The sequence below is a fragment of the Cydia splendana genome, chromosome 24 (assembly GCF_910591565.1).
Source record: "Cydia splendana chromosome 24, ilCydSple1.2, whole genome shotgun sequence".
NCBI lineage: Eukaryota > Metazoa > Arthropoda > Insecta > Lepidoptera > Tortricidae > Cydia > Cydia splendana.
Window position 1 is genome coordinate 2,164,769 of NC_085983.1, and position 20,328 is coordinate 2,185,096.

General features: G+C 38.7%; 2 protein-coding genes across 3 annotated transcripts; both read right to left on the reverse strand.

Moving 5' to 3' along the window:
* Positions 1-500: 500 nt before the first annotated feature.
* LOC134802435 (zinc finger protein 845-like) lies at positions 501-7,663 on the reverse strand. Its single transcript, XM_063775098.1, has 6 exons — positions 7,540-7,663; positions 6,359-6,547; positions 4,925-5,095; positions 3,289-3,393; positions 1,199-1,297; positions 501-725 (listed from the first exon to the last, which is right to left on the reverse strand). The coding sequence occupies exons 1-6, from the start codon at positions 7,642-7,644 to the stop codon at positions 567-569; spliced, it is 828 nt and encodes a 275-aa protein (XP_063631168.1). The 5' UTR covers positions 7,645-7,663; the 3' UTR covers positions 501-566.
* Positions 7,664-8,029: 366 nt separating this feature from the next.
* On the reverse strand, positions 8,030-18,128 carry LOC134802368 (zinc finger protein 28-like). 2 transcript variants are annotated; one of them, XM_063775000.1, is made up of 8 exons: positions 17,817-18,127; positions 17,312-17,440; positions 15,891-16,215; positions 15,424-15,851; positions 11,221-11,355; positions 9,954-10,081; positions 8,623-8,697; positions 8,030-8,246 (listed from the first exon to the last, which is right to left on the reverse strand). In XM_063775000.1, the coding sequence occupies exons 1-8, from the start codon at positions 17,985-17,987 to the stop codon at positions 8,045-8,047; spliced, it is 1,593 nt and encodes a 530-aa protein (XP_063631070.1). In that variant the 5' UTR covers positions 17,988-18,127; the 3' UTR covers positions 8,030-8,044. The 2 variants fall into 2 exon arrangements, with proteins under 2 accessions (XP_063631070.1, XP_063631069.1); XM_063774999.1 differs by having other exon boundaries at positions 15,424-16,215; positions 17,817-18,128.
* Positions 18,129-20,328: the final 2,200 nt, after the last annotated feature.

Below are 20,328 nucleotides of genomic sequence, written 5' to 3' on the forward strand. Positions count from 1 at the left end.
TATGAGCCGTGGGAGTGGACGAGTTAAGCCCGCTCCACACTCGTGCGCGAAGCCGCGAACGCGAGTGTGGAGTCTAGTTCGCTGATATGCGAAATCGACTCCACACTCGCGTTCACGGCTTCGCGCCGCGATTCGCGCACGAGAGTGGAGCGGGCTTTAGCCCCCATTCACGGGAGCTTTTTCAACGCGCGTTAAAAAAGCGCTTGAATTCTGTCTGCACTCTAAATTCGATTTAACGACCAAGGCATAAAGTCGAAAATCCAACGTTTGATAAAAAGCGCCACCGCTGTCTTGTGAATACATACATGGTTATCCATTTGTTTCATTCAAACGCTTATTTAACGCGCGTTGAAAAAGCTGCCGTGCGAACGGGGCCTTCGGGCTTGAGGCTTTAGGGTTGCTAGGAAAAAAAAAAACAGTTTATTTATTGATAAATAAAAGATCATATTCAAGAAATCATAAAAAGTATAAAAAGATGCATAACAGAATTTTTAAATTCCCGCGTTGTTTTTGCTGGCTGATGAAAGTTGTCATTAGTCAGGCTCTATTTTATCTTTATTCATGGTTCATTTCTCTTTTAATTTCTGCGCCTGTTGCCGTTTGCGGCCTCTCGGCCAGCCTCGGCCGCCATGTTTTGAGTCGATGTGGGTGCGCAGCATGCTCTTGGTTGTCAGCGTGCTCCCACAGATGTTGCACGCGAAGCAGCCGCGGATGCCCAGGTGCACCTGCACATAACAGTACATTATGATACAAAGTGTGCTACGTTCGTCATTATATTTTATTTTATTTTATTGGTTGCCAGTAACTGTTACACTGACGCATACATAATAGTACATTGTGATATAACTGTGCTTAGTTGGTCATTACACACGAGGCGATATTGTGCGCATTAACAAAGCCGATGTGTGTAATGACCAATGCACACGCGTTTCATACGACGTTTTTCAACACACTTGCGAGAAAAAAAAACGAAATTTTCATATTAATCAAATTTTAATGGTTAGAACAGTTAGTAAAAGTCTAAAATCTGTCATACTACCTATGGGTGCCTGTGAAACAAAAGTAGGTAGGGAAGACTTGATCCTATGGTTGACTTGATCCTAGTGAATACTTGATTCTAGTGAAGACTTGATCCTAGGGAAGACTTGATGGTGGGGGAGACATGCTATTAGGGGAGGATTAATGTTGATGTACTCACTGTCTTATGGTGTCGTTCGAGGTTACTCTTCATGGTGAAGGCCATCGGGCAGCGCTTACACTTGTAAGGTTTCTCGCCCGTGTGCGACCGGATATGAATCTGCGGATACATAGCACACTGAGCAATAAGGAAGATACGAACTGAAATAGATGTCATATACAAAAGAAAAAACCGGACAAGTGCGAGTCGGACTCGCCCACCGAGGGATCCGTACTTTTTAGTATTTGTTGTTATAGCGGCAACTAAAATACATCATCTGTGAAAATTTCAAGTGTCTATTCCGGTTCATGAGATACAGCCTGTTGACAGACAGACGGACAGTGGAGTCTTAGCAATAGGGTCCCGTTTTTACACTTTGGGTACGGAACCCTAAAAAGTGTTTAGGGCTAAAATCGAACCATGTCCTCTACATTCGCGGCAGATGCCTAAAACGGGTCGGCCACCCGGATAACGGTGGCGTGAGTCGATTTTTAGGGTTCCGTACCCAAAGAGTAAAAACGGGACCTTATTACTAAGACTACACTGTCCGTCTGTTGTCCACAAGGCTGTATCTCATAAACAGTGATAGCTAGAGAGTTGAAATTTTCACAGATGATGTATTTCTGTTGCCGCTATAACAACAAATACTAAAAAGTACGGATCCCTCGGTGGGCGAGTCCGATTCGCACTTGTCCGTTTTTTTTCTTTCGTATATGATATCTATTTCAGTATGTAGTTTATTTGTATTGTGATAAATTTTATTTAATAATTTAATAATGTCGATGAGCTTATTATTTTGATGTGGATTTGTTTTTATACTCATTATAAAATACAATATTTATTAATTATTGTATTTTATAAAATTGAAATTTTGTAATTTATGACAGGTGAATTGACATCCGTAAACATATATGTGTGAAATAAATGATTTTGTTTTAAATACATAGAAAATATCAGACATAAACTTATATACTTAATTGATTATTATTTATTTATTTTCTTACTTTATTATGAATTTGCTGTGGTTGTTTGTTGAAACGTTTAATGTCATAATAGAATTTATTTATTGAATAATCATGTATGTTTTGCATGCGTTTTTGTTTTGTTCACTAGGTTAATCATAATTGTATATATGTATATTGAATATTCAAACACGATGTAAATTGTTCTTGAATAAATAAACTGAAACTGAAACTATCAATAACTCAGGAACAAATATCTGTTATGTACACACAAATAAATGCCCTTACCAGGACTTGAACCCGGAACGTCCTGCTTTGCAGGCAGGGTCACCAGCGACTAGGCTACTACAAATAAATAAATATGCTATTTCAACGGCGAAGTACCATGATCTCCTAACTAACATTTTTAGTAATACACATTTTCATTCATTTAGTAAACATAGACAAACATAAACATAGGTAAACATATATTTAATTGCACAAACGGGTCTACCGCGATATAATTTCATTGTTTTTACCTTTAATTCCGACGTTTCAGCTGAATGTTGAAACCAGCGGTTCAAATGTTGAAACCAGCGGATATATCTTCGGACCAGTGTACGGATACTGTGAGTGCTGCGTGTCGTGCCGTGGACAATAAACATTAAACTTTAACGGGTAGCTGCAATTTCTTTGTCTACCCCAAACATTTTTATAAAGTAATTTCGGGTAGTTTAGTGGTGTTTTATTAATATCTCTGTTGACATTTGTTGGGACGTCAGTCTTTCCGTGACCACAGCTGGTGCAACTCAGCTGAAACGTCGGAATTAAAGGTAAAAACAATGAAATTATATCGCGGTAGACCCGTTTGTGCAATTAAATATGTGTACAAAACGCGAGAGTTTAAAGTGTTATAGGTAAACATAGTTATTTAGTTTGATAATTTCCGCTTCCTAAAGGTTGTCTGGAAGAGATCGCTTTTTAGCGATAAGACCCCCTGTTGTTTAACCTCTTCTTCCTGTATTATTTGTATTGTTTTCTGTAATGAGCTGTGCAATAAAGAATATTTGTATTGTATTGTATTGTATAGTTAGGACTGTTAGGAGTTCATGGTACTTCGCCGTCGATTTATTATTAATTAATAAATTATTAATAAATTATGATACTTACAATTAAATTTCCTCTCGAGGTGAACGCCTTCGGGCAGTCATTGCAGGCATATGGTTTTGGCTCCTGATGTTTGAGTTGATAGTGCTGCTTCAGCAACGCTGGGAACTGCCACGAAATTGCATTATTTGTTTATTTAAACTTTATTGTCCTACCTATAGTACTTATTCAATTCAATGGAATTCAAATCATATTGGATTGGAACAGAGTTGCTTTTGCTTTGTTTCGTTCAGTTTTTGAACAACGCAAAATCAACTCTATTTCCAACATTATAGGTTCAAATTTCTGTGGCAAATTTTTCATTTTTCGTTGTATGGCTGGGCCTTAGGAGGCTATACAACAATGTATGTACAAATGGTGGACTTAATGCCAAAGGGCATTCTCTACCAGTCAACCATGATTTTAATATTGAATGTATTTGTAATATTTTTATTTTATTAATTACTGACAGTAATATGTCATGTGTTGTGAATATTTCGTACGAAATACTTTAATGTGAATGTAATTTTATACTTTTAATAAAGGGTATTACTGCAATGTTCTGCCGCCAGAGTGCAGCACTAAGCTAGCTAGTAAACCATAGAGTAACTTATACATACTGTGCCTTAAACTGTTTTTTGACAAGTTTTCACAGACAGTAAAATATGACATTGATGCATCAAGGCGGTTTGTTAACAAGGGCCTACCGGGAAACAAGAAAATCGAAATTTAGTTATCTGCCTCTTTATCGCTCGAATGGGCAAGAGTGATAGAGAGGTTGGATAACGAAATTTCGATTTTCTTGTTTCGCGGTAGACCCCCAGATTGTGATAGATAGTGGTAGTGGCGTCCTCTACGCAGAGTTTTGCGTAATATTCCCTACTAGCTTTTGCCCGCGACATCGTCTGCGTGGATAGTGACAGCAGCTAAAGTAGGTATAGCGCCTGGATAATGCTAATAGCAATCATTCAATTCGCGCATTGCTTACTTCAATTATTAGGCAATTCATTAACTCTTTCAATTCCACCCCCCTTTGCACTATCTTCAGGGATGATTTCCGACATAATAACTATCCTATGTCCTTCCCCGAGACTCAAACTATCTCTATAACTCAACTAAATCGGTTCAGCGACTTAAGCGTGAAGAGGTAACAGACAGACAGACACACTTTATCTGTGGCTTGGCCGTTTCGCTACCGTCACATGGGCGTAAGATGAAAAAGGTATTCACTATTCATTATTTTTTATTACACAATAGTGTTTGTGTGTGTGTGTGTGTATGTCCTTCCCCGGGACTCAAAATATCTCTATACCAAATTTCAACTAAATCGGTTCAGCGGCTTAAGCGTGAAGAGGTAACAGACAGACAGATACACTTTATCTGTGGCTTGGCCGTTTCGCTACCGTCACATGGGCGTAAGATGAAAAAGGTATTCACTATTCATTATTTTTTATTACACAATAGTGTTTGTAGTAACGACACGGCCAAGCCACATGTTTTGACTAAGGTGTAGAGTTTGTGAAGTAGGGCTCGTAGAGTTAGAAGATTGGCTCTACAAAAGATCTGATAACTTTTTGACAGTGCGAGCCTTATGGTTTCGTCTTGGCAACATTTTACATGAAAATGGTTTGGTGGGATAATATTACTATGGATTTATTACCGCAACTTTGTGTCCGCACAACTCGCACATAGCCCTTATCTTCTCTGACTTCTCTAAGGGCTTCCGCTTGAAGTATTTTCCCTGACGTGTGTCGACCTTCCTCTTCTGCTGGAGATGCGAGCGCGACACGTGAGTCGTGTAGGCTTCGGCCGTCGGGAACGATATCGAGCACTGTTCACAAGGCAAATTAACAAAATTAAGGGGTTAGAAGTCATCTGGGCCGCATGTCTAATACCTTTAAACGGGAAATTATTGTATATTTATATATTTTGGGGTCCGAGACCCTAACAATTATTAAATTGCACAAAGGGACTTAATCGCATATTTAAGTTTTAAGATCTCATCCACATGGATTCCAGCAGTGTTGGCCGAAAGTTAATGCAAATTGAAAATGCTGGCCATTAACCATTATAAATTGAATCGTAAACTGTAATCGTCCGTCACGGTTTAAGGTTCAATTTATAATGGTTAATGGCCAACATTTTCAATTCGCATTAACTTTCGGCCAACACTGGAATCCAGTCATTAGTAAATGTAAGCGGAAACGAATATCGACAGTCGATAAATCGAATATCGTTAGTGTTGTGTGTCGACAGAGTAACATCCCTAGTGCACAAAACGTTCAAACTGATAAACAAGACCAAGTGCGGGTAGTTCGAAAAACTCGCGCGGCTAGATGTTGATGTTAATTTGAGCCAGTCTTCTCCGAGACCACGGGGACAACGCCGTCCTCGAAACGTCGGAGGTAAATCTTAAAACTTAAATACGCGATTAAGTCCCGTTGTGTAGTTTTGATAAATAAGATATTTGTCAAAACATTATTTATTTTCTAGTCATTGATGTTGCTAGAAATTGTAAAACAAAGAAATTAGAGCGAGTGGAAGGTTTACATACAAAACTTCTCTATCTTCTTCTCTTATTAGGGGTCATCCATTAATTACATCACACAAAATTTCGATTTTTATACCCTCGCCCCCTCCCTACTCTCCACTTTTTCACAGGAAAGAGATAGCTGGGCATGACCCCCTCTCCCCTGTTGCTGTGACGTAATATGTGGATGAACCCGGGTCTCTAAGTTATATAGTTTCAAGTCATAATGTATTGTTTGTCGGCATTTTCGTTAGTCATAATTTGGGTTTTCTCAGAAACGCGTAACTTTTCAGGATTATCATAAAACAAACCCTAACTAACCTTACAAAAATCCTGAAAAGTTAACGGTTTCAGAATTACTAATGACAATCTGGCAATCATTACACAATGACTTTCAATAGTTATATCCTCCTAAGTCCCGAGTTCCTTTAAAAAAAAGTCGAATTTTGAACTATACAATGGAATAAAAGAAAAGTTCCAAATTCAAAACTGCAAAAATGACTCTAGGTCTTAGGAGGGTATCAAACAAAAGGGATCCGGGATGGACCCTTATCTCGCACTGACCTCATCACATCGAATTGACACCGTCGGATGTGTGTCTCCCACATGCTCGTGTAGCGCCTCCTCGCTCGCACAGTTCTCGCCGCACTGCTCGCACGGCCACAGGCCCGTATGCTCGCCGGCCGTGTCCGTATGTCTGTCCAGAGCTGCTAAGCTCACAAACATCGCTGAGCATGTTTCGCACTTGATTTTCTGAAAAAAGGGACAAAAGCGAATATTTTTAACTCTTTTTACTCTGTTTTTTTCTGTATTTTGTTAAACATTGCTTGTTAGTGAATAAATAATTTTTCATTTTTTTTAACGCCTAAAATGTCAACTGACGCGCGCGGCTACAGCTTAATATCAACCTTCGTCACAGAATAAGTAATAATACTACCGTACAGAAAGGAAACTTCCTACAAAACCGAAGTTTGACAGCGGTTCAGGGTCGATTCATGCTTTCCCTTTCTAATGTTTTCACTATCCCTTTCGGCTATTTAGGGTTGTCAAAATTCAAGCCATTATCTTATCTGTGGTCGTGCACGCAAAGGGACGTCGAGTTGTGTCAACCCTAATAATTGCTCGGAGCAATGCTGAGCCGAACCGAGCCGAGTTTGCCCGAAGTCAGGAGTTTCGCACCCCTGCCTGCGTGCATTCCGAAAAGGTTGACGATGCACGATGATTCGCCGCACTCGATAGACGTGGCGTGGCATTCAAAGGGTTATTATGCATAGATTGCGAAGCTCTGTGGATCAGTTATACTATACCAGGGGTGCGAAACTCCTCCCTTCGGGCAAACTGGGCTCCGTTCGGCTCAGAATTGCTCCGAGCAATTATTAGGGTTGACAAAACTTGACGTCCCTTTGCGTGCACGACCATGAACAGATAAGATAATGGCTTGAATTTTGACAACCTTAAATAGCCGAAAGGGATAGTGCCATATATTAGAAAGGGATATCATGATTCGTCCCTGAACCGCTGTCAAACTTCGGTTTTGTAGGAAGTTTCCTTTCTGTACGGTAGTACTATTAATTCCGTACACGGCGGGAAGAAGTTGATAACTCGAGATATTCTATTGAAGAAATTTGAACTTAAAATAAATATAAATAAGGTTCCAATTTCTTCATTTTTTCCCGCCAGTTATAATCTTCTTCCCGCCGTGTACGGAATTATTCTGTCAGGTCGTCAGTCGGTTTGTAGTTTACCTTGGCATGGGTTTTCCCCTTGTGCTGTCTGAGGCCGTTGTTGCTGACGAACACCTCGCCACACTCGTCGCACGCCACGTTCTTCGCGAGGTGGATGGCGCGCATGTGAGAAAAGTAGGACGTAGGCTTTCTAACAAAAATAATGCGGATGTTCCACGGATGCGGATATCCGCAACATCCCTGGTTTGTACTTTACCTAGGCATGTGTTTTCCCCTTGTGCTGTCTGAGGCCGTTGTTGCTGACGAACACCTCGCCACACTCGTCGCACGCCACGTTCTTCGCGAGGTGGATGGCGCGCATGTGAGAAAAGTAGGACGTAGGCTTTCTAACAAAAATAATGCGGATATCCGCAACATCCCTGGTTTGTAGTTTACATTGGCATGGGTTTTCCCCTTGTGCTATCTGAGCCCGTTGTTGCTGACGAACACCTCGCCACACTCGTCACAGGCCACGTTCTTCGCGAGGTGGATGGCGCGCATGTGAGAAAAGTAGGACGTAGGCTTCCTAACAAAAATAATGCGGATGTTCCGCGGACGCGGATGCGGATATCCGCAACATCCCTGGTTTGTACTTTACCTTGGCATGGGTTTTCCCCTTGTGCTGTCTGAGGCCGTTGTTGCTGACGAACACCTCGCCACACTCGTCGCACGCCACGTTCTTCGCGAGGTGGATGGCGCGCATGTGAGAAAAGTAGGACGTAGGCTTTCTAACAAAAAAAAAATCACCCACTTGTATATTTATTTTTTAATACAGTTGTTTAAAAAAAGTGCTACTTTACGTAGCTGTTTAGCGTTCGCAAAGTTGGTTTTTGCGAACTAGTCTGGCTACTGAAATTACACAAAAATTTGGCGAGATATTCAAAAAATCTTGGGCTGGTCACACTTTGTACTAGGAATTATAGTTTTGATACTAGAAAATATTTTTGATTTTCACGGAAACGTACGAACGTGTCTTGCTATTTCAGTCAGTCTCGGTACAAAAAGTTTCTCATTTCCCGGTGTTGCTCGAAGCTCTAAAAGCTTGTAATATAAATTGTACCCTTTGTGGGGATCGTAATAAAATCGTATGATAAGTAAACTCACTGGAAGCTCCTGTCACAATGCTTGCACTGGTGGAGGCGGCCCGCGTGAAGGCCGTGATGCAGCATCGCCTGCGACCTGCGCATATCCATAGTCTAATAAAACATGGTCTTCCATTCCCAGAGTGACACGGGCCTACGTCACAACAACATGGCCGCTATATATAGCGCTATCGCATATTATCATATAGCGCTGTCGCATGATGACGTAGGCCCGTGTCAGTTAGGTGACCTAGAAAAGACGGGAATGGAGTACCAGGCGGAGTATATTATTATACCATGCGCATATCCAAGCTAATTACGTTCACAGTACATAGATATCTACGGACTGGCTTTACGGGCAATAATAATGAGGCATGACAGGAGCCAGTACAGTCGCCATCAGATATATCGGAGCGGCCAAGGTGCTCACAAATATCGGAACACGCCTCTATTGTCAGGGCGTTAGAGCGCGTGTTCAGATATTGTGAACACCTTGGCCGCTCCTATATATCTGATGGCGACTGTACAGCGGTGTGACACCGCTACAACGCGACTGGTTGATGAGTTCGCATCACGCATGCGATTGGTTGATGAGCTCGCATTACGCGCGCTATTGGTCGCAACTAGTTGCGTTAGACTGCACGATTGGCTGGAATTCGTGAGTCCGCTGAACTAGTACCATTTTTAGTGCCCGTACTTCCTTCCTTAGGTGAGCGTTTCTTTTATTTTTTGCCATCTTTATATATTGCGACATTTTTTGCCACTTTTGTGTTATTTCTACTCAGAATCACGAGCTCTTTCGATCTCAATGGGATAAAAAAGTCCCAGAGTTTTTTTTTATTGTCTTACCATATCCCCATATACTTTGTATGGCGGTAACAAAAAGGAAAGTTTGAAAAATGTATGGAAATTTTAGGACACTTTTTTTCTCCTATAAGGATGAAAAGGGCTCGTGATCCTGACTAGAAATAACACAAAAGTGGCAAAAAATAAGGCCACAATATATAAAAATGGCAAAAAATAAAAGAACCGCTCAGATATTATACGTCAATGTAAAAAGGTACAAGCTTCAAGAGAGATACTGACTTGGACCTTGAGACGAAGTCGCACTGCGTGCAGAACAGCTTCAACAGATGCAGAATCTGGTGTAGCTTCAATACAGTAGAATCGGCATTAGACTTACTTAGCGTCTAAGGGTACCCGCATCGTAATAATCACGTATTCTTGTGTGTGTGTGTGTGTGTGTGTGTGTGTGTGTGTGTGTGTGTGTGTGTGTGTGTGTGTGTGTGTGTGTGTGGTGGGAAGAGGGGGGTGGGGGTGCATTAAAATCACCAAGAGTAGGGGTATACTGACTTGGACCTTGAGACGAAGTCGCACTGCGTGCAGAACAGCTTCAACAGATGCAGATTCTGGTGATCTTTCCTGCTCTTGTCTCTCTCGAAGCGTACGTTGCAGATTTCGCACGAGTACGGACCACTGCCCTAAAATAATACTACACAATCAACCACACACAATAGTAGCAAAGAGAATAGAGTGTATAGAGGCGGATTGTCAAAGTAAATTATGTAGCCACTGTAAATTTACTGCCATCTTTAGGCAGAAGACCAGTATTAGAACGCCATTTGACTTTGATCCTTATTCTTTCACAGATATGTGTTAACTTGTTAAATATTAATATTAACGCCATCTACTCGACACTTGGCCAAAGGTATGGTATGGAGCGATGGCGCCATAACCTTCAGCCTACGCTCGAGTAGATGGCGTTAATATTAATATATAACGAGATAACACATATCAGTGAACGAATAATGATCAAAGTCAAATGGCGTTCTAACAGTTTTAATATTCTGTCGAAAGATGGCAGTAAAATGACTATAGCTACATAATTTACCATGACAGTAACTCTCTATTTCAAATTCTCTTTGATAGTAAGTACATTACGATACAAGTGTAAAAAATAGGAAATTCGCAACAAGTGGCTATAAATTAAAACACGACCGAAGGGAGTGTTTGAAATCGACACGAGTTTCGAATTACCTATTCGCACATGTATCGTACAACGTTTTACAGTACATATGTCCCTTTAAGTTTTCGAGATAGTTGCGTAATGTGCTAATTATCGCACTAGTGCGGTAAAGTAGCACCATATGTACTGTAAAATACTCACGCGACATGTTTCGGAGAGCCTAGGTCTCCTTTCTCAAGCACTAACAGTGCGAGCAGCGTTCACGACGAAACCTAGGCTCTCCGGAACATGTCGCGCGAGTAACTTAAAACAAGTGAGTCTAAACCGTAAAATTATTCAATATTAGTATGTCTCACAACAGTTTAAATTCAATGACATTACGATGTATATGAATCGTATTGTTGGAATGATTTACATGGTAAAACACGTAAGGATGAATACACTTTAGGCTCAGAAATTATTAGGGGACAGTCTTCTACTCAAAACAGAGATAGACCAAGAAAAGTCTGCAGAGATTTTGATAGCCCACGCAGTGCAAGTATTATTTTAAACGTCAAACTTCTAATTATGACGTATAAATAACACTTGCACTGCGAGGGCTGTCAAAATCGCTGCAGACTTTTCTTGGTCGAACTCTAAGATAAGGGGACTCACAGGACTGTGTCGCAGCAGGTGATTCTCATAAGCGGGCCTCATCCCGAACCCTTTATAACACTCCTCGCACTTGTACTGAGACTCCAAGTAGTTCCTGCCCTCTCGGCGCGCTGCCACCTCAGCCAGTTGCTCCTCCTAAACACAATACCACAGACAAATATAGTCTAGGTACAGAAGATTCACTCTCTAACAAAACGCGTATATAGGGAATGTTACGCAAAATTCTGCGTAGAGGGCGTCACTATAGACCGACCGCTTAAATGAGTCCTCGCCTGCGTGGTACGGGGGCGGGGAAGGCCGCCCGCACCTTCCCCGCCACCCTTAGGGCGGGTTGCACCGTGCCCATTTGATGTGCTGATCATGGCTAAAGATGGCGCTAACGAACGCTAACTGCATATTTGGGTTGCACCACGCCTAACGTCTGTTAAAAAGTTACGCTGCCCTTAACCGGTCGTAGACCACTGGTTAACGATTTTACCGCCTGATAAAAATGGCGGCACTTTATTGAATTTGTCCGTATTTCATGAGTTTATATTTGATTTTTCAATAATTTTAGGAAATATATTATTTAAATTATTAAAAAAATGTTAATAACAATAAAATGTGGAGTTTCTAAACGCAAAAACGTGTGACAGTTGACATGAATGGCTCTAAAAGTCATTATAATTGGGAGACGATCCGTCTTTCATAAATACATTAATTTATTTATAGTTTAAAAGAAATGTGCGTGTTTTAAGTTTAAATTGCGTGCAAAATGACTCAAAGTTGGAGTTAAGACCAGATTGACGTTATCACAGGTTAACAAATACGTCCCATCAGATGAAACTCGACGGCATATAATGTCGGCACTACTACTTGTCGCCAGGATGGTCATTAAAACCAATTAAAGGCTTCTGATTATTGGAATCAAGATAAAAATGATAAATCCTTTGGACAAATCCACCACGGACGAACTATGATATTCGAAAACAGCGAGATGGCACCTATAACCATCTACAAGTCTGCCTCTGAAAATCGTAACCCGCTATAGAAGTGAACTATGTTTAGAACTATAAACGTACATAAAACAAGTTGCGAAATATAAAATCAAGTATTTTGTGAAGTATGGCAAGTGAAGTTTTGTGAAGTGTGGAATGTATTGGGACAATTCCAGACTAGTTGGCATAACTAATAGGTTATAATAAAGTGACAAAAATGTGTAATGCAAAAGTGATTATAATATTTCAACTCCTACTTACTTGGGTTTTATTTGCTTTTACAACATAATCTTATTCATAACCCTAAGAAACAACAACTTTCCAAGTAGGCATTAAACTAAAATAATATTATTTTTGGAGCTATCTATATTTGAATTGCAATTACAACTACAAGTGCAATTTGTGTTGCTTCTAATAGGATCCCGCACCCATTATCAACATAGTATGGCAAAGCATCCTTTAGCACAGCGGTCGGCAACCTTTTAGCAGCCAAGGGCCACATAGTAGTTAACAAAGTAGTTGCGGGCCGCACTTTGTTAATATTTATGTCTTTATCAGACATTGACGTTTGTCAATATTACATACAAAATAGCCATGGAGGCTCGCGGGCCACAAGTTGCCGACCGCTGCTTTAGCATAAAATAAAAATAAATGCCCGAGGGATGCCGCTTTCCTAAGTAATAAGAAAAGCTAAAATATATATTACCGTGCCAAGGCGATACTGGCTGCCAAGCTTATTAGAGTAATTATTCTGGAAATATGGAACATACATAAGAACAACTGAGTTGTTTTAAAGGAACTTATAATATGCTTGTTAGATGCAGAAAGGAACAATACCCCTATCTGCATCTGACAAGCATATCTATTGACAAAATTCAAGGTATTCTGTAAGTAGGGCTCTTCCACTATAGTCAAAAAACATTTGCAGTGACTTTAAAAATACAAAGCAACATTTATAAAACTTTAATACAACTACCAATACCTGGGTCAAATAAAATATAATATGGCTTGTCTTCTTGTCACCTGAATTTTATTTGTGTTCAACCAGTCATACATTGAAATATATTTAACCCTAGCCATGTATTGGAAATAATGTTCCAGTACAGTACCTACTGATTAACCTACCTCAAGTCCCTATATACATAACATTTAAACCTAACATAGGTACCTAAATAGCCCTGAATTTGTCACAAGAAAAGGCCCTCGGTCTGAATAATTTTATTTTATTTGTTTTCCCACCATACTGGCTTTTTAATTATTTATCTACACCCGAAGAAAATAAAATAGTTAATAAGCAAGTTACCTGTATGACTGAAAATATAATAACTGATAGGTAGGTACCTCCTTAAATATAATTGTAAAATAAATAAGTTCTTTATCTACGCTCCGGGTAACCCTTTACCTCCATTGGTCACTAAACTGCTTAAGTACCTAAAAAGGATAATAGTATGAAATGGAAAATAAAGTAGATAAGGTAACTAGCAATATATTTTCTTGTCAAAATTGAAATTCAGATAATATTTCTAATTGTACTTTATTTTTTGTAACAAGTTTCTTCCAGTTAATTTAATTGTATAATTTGTTGATTTCTTGAATTCATTCACTTGTGTGTAACTTTTATCTTGTATTCCATATCATATGGTGTCAATCTAACCTGAAAAGAAAGCAACATGATATTATTATAAGTCATCATATTCCTCGCGTTTGTCCCGGCATTTTCCACGGCTCATGGGAGCCTGGGGTCCGCTTGGCAACTAATGCTTAGACCAAGCAGTTTTAAATTAAAGTACAAAAGTAACTCAAATGCCTGCTACTAACAGTTATGCATTATTTTGTCAACAATATAATTGGAATTTTTTCCCTAACTATCGTCTTTGCTTCATAGTTGTAGATAGCGTAGTTAGCGCAAGTAATCACTTGTGCATGCTTGTGCTTAGGGCTCTGAAAGGACTGAAAGTAGGAAGCAGCTATAAGCATTAAACTAATAAGATAACTTACCGGGCAATGTCGCTCCTTGTTTGATTCCGACTTTAGCTAGGCCATTCAACAATCGTAGTCAGACATTTCACTTTAGAGTGTTTTTAATATATAACCATAAATATATTCAGGAATGGCTTATATTTAGATTTTAAATCTGCAAAGAAAGTGTAGTTCGCGCCTACAAAACTTTTCTCTTTGAGAATTTTGACAACTCAGTTTGGCATTTATGACTGCGTTGCTATATAAAATAAAAATTCTACCATAAAATTTTTGGTAGGAATGCGTTCATAATACGGCAATACGATTACCGATTAGTAATTTTAACGTCCTGTTATTTTATAGTTGGTGCAACGCATTTTATTTAGCAATCGTTAAGACCCCCACGTCAGCGTTAAAATTTAACGAACCGTGCTTACGTTAGCAGGTGGTTTGGTGCAACCCGCCCTTAGTCGTCCTACCCCGTCGCCCCCGTACCGCGCAGTCTAGGACTCATTTAAGCGGTCGGACTATAGCTCAATCACATAGCCTATATGAAACACGACAATCGAAAGTTCGGCTTCTGCCTCTCTATCACTTTTGCTTATTCGATCGATAGAGAGGCAGATAACGAAATTTCGATTTTCGCGTTTCGCGGTACAAACCGCCTTGATGCATCAATGTCATAGTAAAAACTTGTCAAAAAACTGTTTAAGGCGTAGTATGTATAAGTTATTCTATGGTTTACTAAACAAATTAGTGCTGCACTCTGGTGGCAGAACATTGCAGTAATACTCCCTATTGCGACAGATGGCGCAAGGTGGCGCAAGCGCGAGCAGGCGTCCGTTCCGGTGCGCGGCAACTACTACTGCTAGACACCGAAATTGGTGTGGGCCGCATGTACGTTGTAGCGACGCGAGGAAATCGCGGAGTGAGCCATGCTTAACAATACACACATAATTATTATGAAAGTTGACCTTGCGAAATCGCCTTTTCATGCAAACATACCGTCAACTGGGTTGAATACGAGTAGGGATTAGGAAAAAAAAACTTAAAATGTAATTTACCTGACAATTTCTTAAAAATTACCCACACAAAATCTATCATTCGATTGAAAATAATTGTAGATTTGGTATGATACAATTTGTGTGGGTAATTATAGAAATTGTCAGATTTGGAGAAGGCATAAGTCCAGAAACGAGTACACTTAATGCTGCAATAGATAGATAGACTTAAGGGAACTCAGTTAACAAAGATACAATATTCTTACCTTGCTCAAAAAAACTATTTTCACTGAATAATCACTTTCGAAAATCTTAATGTTTCTCAGTTCCTCCTTTTCTTTTTTTATTCTTTTCCTTGTGCGTTTCGGTCTGACCCCCGTATTTTTGTCACTAAGATTACATTCAATTTTCTCCTCCTTTTTATTACTTTTACGCTTTTTTACTGAATTGTTAGCGTTTTGTGTGCTACCATTTCCTTTTCGCTTTTTTACTGAATTTTTAACATTCTGTATACTACTGACGTCATTTATATTCTCAATATGGTCTCCAATTCCTAAGTTTGGTTCATTTTTTAGACTGACATCACCTATATCTTCATTTTCATTTACAATACCTCCATCCATAACTGATTTGATTCTACTAACATTAAATACATCATCATTTTCATTATCTATTTCTATCTTAAATTTGGTTCCTGTTCCACTATTTTCTGTTTTAATATTTTTACTCCTACCTTTTAATCCATCTTCGTCTTTTACATTATGATTACTTTCTTCGTCTATCTCAATATCAAATTCTATTGTATCATCAGTTTGGTTTAATATATTATTTATGTCAACCATATCTATGTTTGGTTCATCTTTTATGTTTTCTGCTAGTGATGTATCGAAGTTTATGTCTTGTGTTAGGGTTTCCATAATTTTTATATAATTATCCGGTGCAGTCTCTATAACATGTTTGTCTTTAGGGATGTAGTTGATAGTTTCAACTTCAGTTGTGGTTAAATTGATGAATTGTTGAGAAGGCTGATTTATACTACGAATGTAGTCTGTGTTTAACTGGAAAAATCAATGAGAAGTACGATTACAAACCAACGGAAACTAATAATAGTAGGTAATAGTAGGGTGTGTTGTGTTTCGTTCCGCTGGTAATAGTAGTAGTAAAACACTTTAACAAAACTTTAACCAAACAGAAAAATAACATTCGTCATTAGTACAAAGGCATGTTTATCCCTTTAAGAGATCTCTTCCATAATATCCCTAGTGCGCACAACATTCAAGTTGATAAACATACATCGTGGTTTTCAGTGCGGGAATGATTTTGTGTAATTATAACTTTGTTTATTGTAAAATAATTACCAAACTATGAATTAAACGTAGGTAGTAAGGTCCAAATGTGCTTAGAAATGTTAAATTAGTTTCGTTTTTTACAGTTTTTACCTGTTATTTGGCTAGTGTAAAACATTCCCGCACCGAAAACCCCGATTTATGTTGATAAACAAGACTAAGTGCCGGTAGTTCATAAGACCTGTGCTATAAAAGATGTTGATATGGCCAATCTTCTCCGAGACCACAGTGACAGGACAATGCCATCCTCAAAACATCGCAGGTAATTTTAAAACTTAATAATATGTCATTAAGTCCCATTTTTGTGAATAATAATCATATATTAATAACCAAATAGCCTGGAAAAGCTCCTTATTACTGGCCGCATGGCAAGGCAGCGTATGGGTGGACGTATGGCCACGCGTTGGGCAGACAAAATAACGTCAGAGACAAATGCCACATTGCAGGCTAGCATGCACTGGGCCCAAGACAGAGCGGCTTGGAGAGCACTGGTGAAAAGTGTCCACATTCGTCACATCCCTCAGCCATGAGGATACAACAAGGAAGAAGAATCATAATTATGTTGTGTAATGAATAGAATCAGGTATTACTTTGTGGAAATCCATATTAATTAATACCAAAATATTACTTTGCTTATCCACTTCCGTTATTTATTCTTGCTTTTGCGTCTGCTTATTATTTGCTTTGCTTTTCTTTTCCCAGATAAGCAAAGTAATATTTTGGTATTCATTCATATGTTGTGTAACAAATAAATCTGAATCTGAAGCAAGTTTATAGTAAGTAGCGATAAAATATTTTTCTAAGTTACCTGTCCTCTCAGCAACGCTGGCATGAGCCGTTGTTGTGTTCGGAGACACATCTTCCTGAACGAGACACATTTCATCAGTAGAGTGCGGCAGTGTGAGCATAGATATTGAGGAAGCTTGTCCTTGATTACCTATATAAAGAAATAATATCATATATATGATTTTATTAATACAAAGGAAAAAAACAGAGTGTCAAAACAAGTAGATGCAAATTTCTTTTGGTCAACAAAAAAAGTTATTAGTAAATTATTATTGAATTTATTATGGAATTGCTATTTGAATCTAGTGTGTTTCTAATGTGTATTAAATGTTTTTTTTTTATGTTAATTGATGTGACTAGTATGTAAGCACTTTGATATGACAATGTAATGCTTATATATGCTGAAATAAATGAAAATAAATAAATTAAGTTTGTTTGGATGATTTAAATAACAGTAACTTAAATAGTAATTTCGGAACGGTTAATTTTATTATACTACGTGGTATTGGCTGGTAGTTAACACTTACAGGAGGCCCAGCGATGGCAGAGAAAGCTTTAGCAAGTTTATAATCATGAATATTGTACAATCTGACGTCGGTGGACAGACAGGCGCGGCAGCACAACAAGTACTGATCTGAGCACGTATTATGTGTCTTGTCTAAGACGATAAAGAGGTTATTTGGTCCAGTCTTAGACATTGTAGTTCGAAGAGATCTGAGTATATATATGTGGGTTTGCTTGCTGTTTTTAATGCACTACACTGTTTGCTTGCTGTTTACTTTATTAAATTTATAAATAGTGCACCGAATTCATCTAATTTCAACCGATTACTGCGAAACGCAAAACCAAACCTAAGGTCCGTGACCAAACAATAATCACAGATAATGAAGGTGAACTGTCAAACCTGTCAAACTTTTTTTTTTTAAGTTTTTAAATCTATAAGGACTCTATAAGGTGAGATTGGTTCACTAAAACGGGAAACTTACAGTACTGACCTGTTGAGTTGTGCGCTATCTGATATGTTTAATACATGGCAGAGGCAATGGGATATCTCTAGATTGGAGACTGGTAAACATTATGGCTGTGTACAACCTCGAATTACTCGAAAACCATGGTTCTATCGATTCCGTACTTCTCCAAAGTGGGTAATATCCACCATTTGCCGTTTACGCTTAGGCAAAGTATGTACTCCGTTATTTCTGGCTATGATTGGTGTCCGTGCGAACTCATTGTGTGGATGTGGGTTGGATGAGGGCAACTTGGACCACATCTTCTTTGCTTGTACAAAATGTAGCTACTCACTATACGATGTATTACCCGAAAATGTTCCACGACCTATATGCTTTAGCTCGCTTCTTTGCCACATGGATACTAAGCTAACTTCTATTCTAATTAAATATTTACAAACAAATAACATAAAACTCTAAATATTGTCTTATCTCTTCTAATTTAATGCGTATAATTCATGTCAATCTATACTCGTTTTATTCTAAACTCTATATTTCTATATTATATATATCGTTTTCTTCTCTTCCATTTCCTTCATGTTGGCACTACTAACGTTCTGTCATCCGCTTCCCGCTTTTTTGCTAATCGTTGTATTCGTCATGTGTTTGTCTGTGATGTTCATAACAATTATTTGTTTTTAGGCTTCCCCGACTACATCCTCCCAAAAATGCAAAATTATTATACCGAACATTCTCCTCACGTGTGAAAGTCAACACCGACATTGGCAAATCCACCCTGTGCAAAATTCCAGGGAGTAAGCCAGAAAAAAAAAAAAAAAAAAAAAAAAAAAAAAAAAATCTATAAGGCCCTATACGTACGGGAGCTTATTCAACGCGCGTTAAAAAAAGCGCTTGAATCTGTCCGCAGTCTAAATTCGATTTAACGACCAAGGCTTGAAGTCGAAAATCCAACAACGCTTGATAAAAAGCGCCACCGCCGTCCTGTGAATGACACAAACACATGTATCTATTTGTGTCATTCAAACCCTTTTTTTACGCGTGTTGTAAAAGCGCCCGTGTGTATGAGGCCTAATGTGCGTTCGGAACTTTACGGCCTCTACACACCCTGCAACAAACCTCATGCGATTTTTGACACGTTTGATCAAAGAATATAATGCTCACTAGGAGAAGAACGGTAACTCCATACAAAAAAATGTCCCCAACCGTTTATACGTTTATACTAGTGGCGCCGTCGTTGTGTACCAATGGAACTAAAGTTGACAACCGGTTTAGCCTGGCGGGTATTGGTAGGTATAGGTAGTAATTCTGTTGATAAACATAATTTGTTATCTTCATATCACGAAATATATGAAAGATGCAAATATTACCCCTTGTTTGTGGTATTATCAATTGATTTAAATAAAAGGCATATTTATGTTTATAACATTGTATTATTTTATTTATTGAAAAATGTTTTACATATAGAAATATACACTGAAAATTAAACCCTGACAACTTAATAAAAAAATAGACATTAATAAAGCGCATTCACAAAGTTATTTGAAATAACTTTAGGCATGCCTACCTATTACACTTTACACACACAGATACACTACACTTTACACACGGTATTTTTCACAGATTTCCAACTTGTATTCATACATTTCTTCACGGTTAATTAATACGCTTTCCAGATGCGTTATGACGCGGTTCCTTCTGAACCCACTAAAGCTATGAATTTCACTCAAATATGTATCTTCAACAGCCGTTGCTCCGCATTTAGCACATTTTCTATGTGCATTACAGTAATCCATGTAAGTAGTAAGTGTAGTTAAGTTTTAAGTGTTTTAAGTCCCGTTTTATGATTAATAATGTAAAAATTTCGTGAAAATTTAAATCTTAGTTGGGAGCAATGTTGCTGTAGAAAAATGTTTTTATTTTGATTACTGGCAACTTTTTCTAGGAGGCCAAAGCACACATAGAAGCTTCAGAGGGCTTACCGCGAACCACGTTCGACGTGTTGCCTCTCTATCGCACTTGTAAATTTGTCCGTAAAGTTGACAGGGAGGCAACACTTCGAACGTGGTTCGCG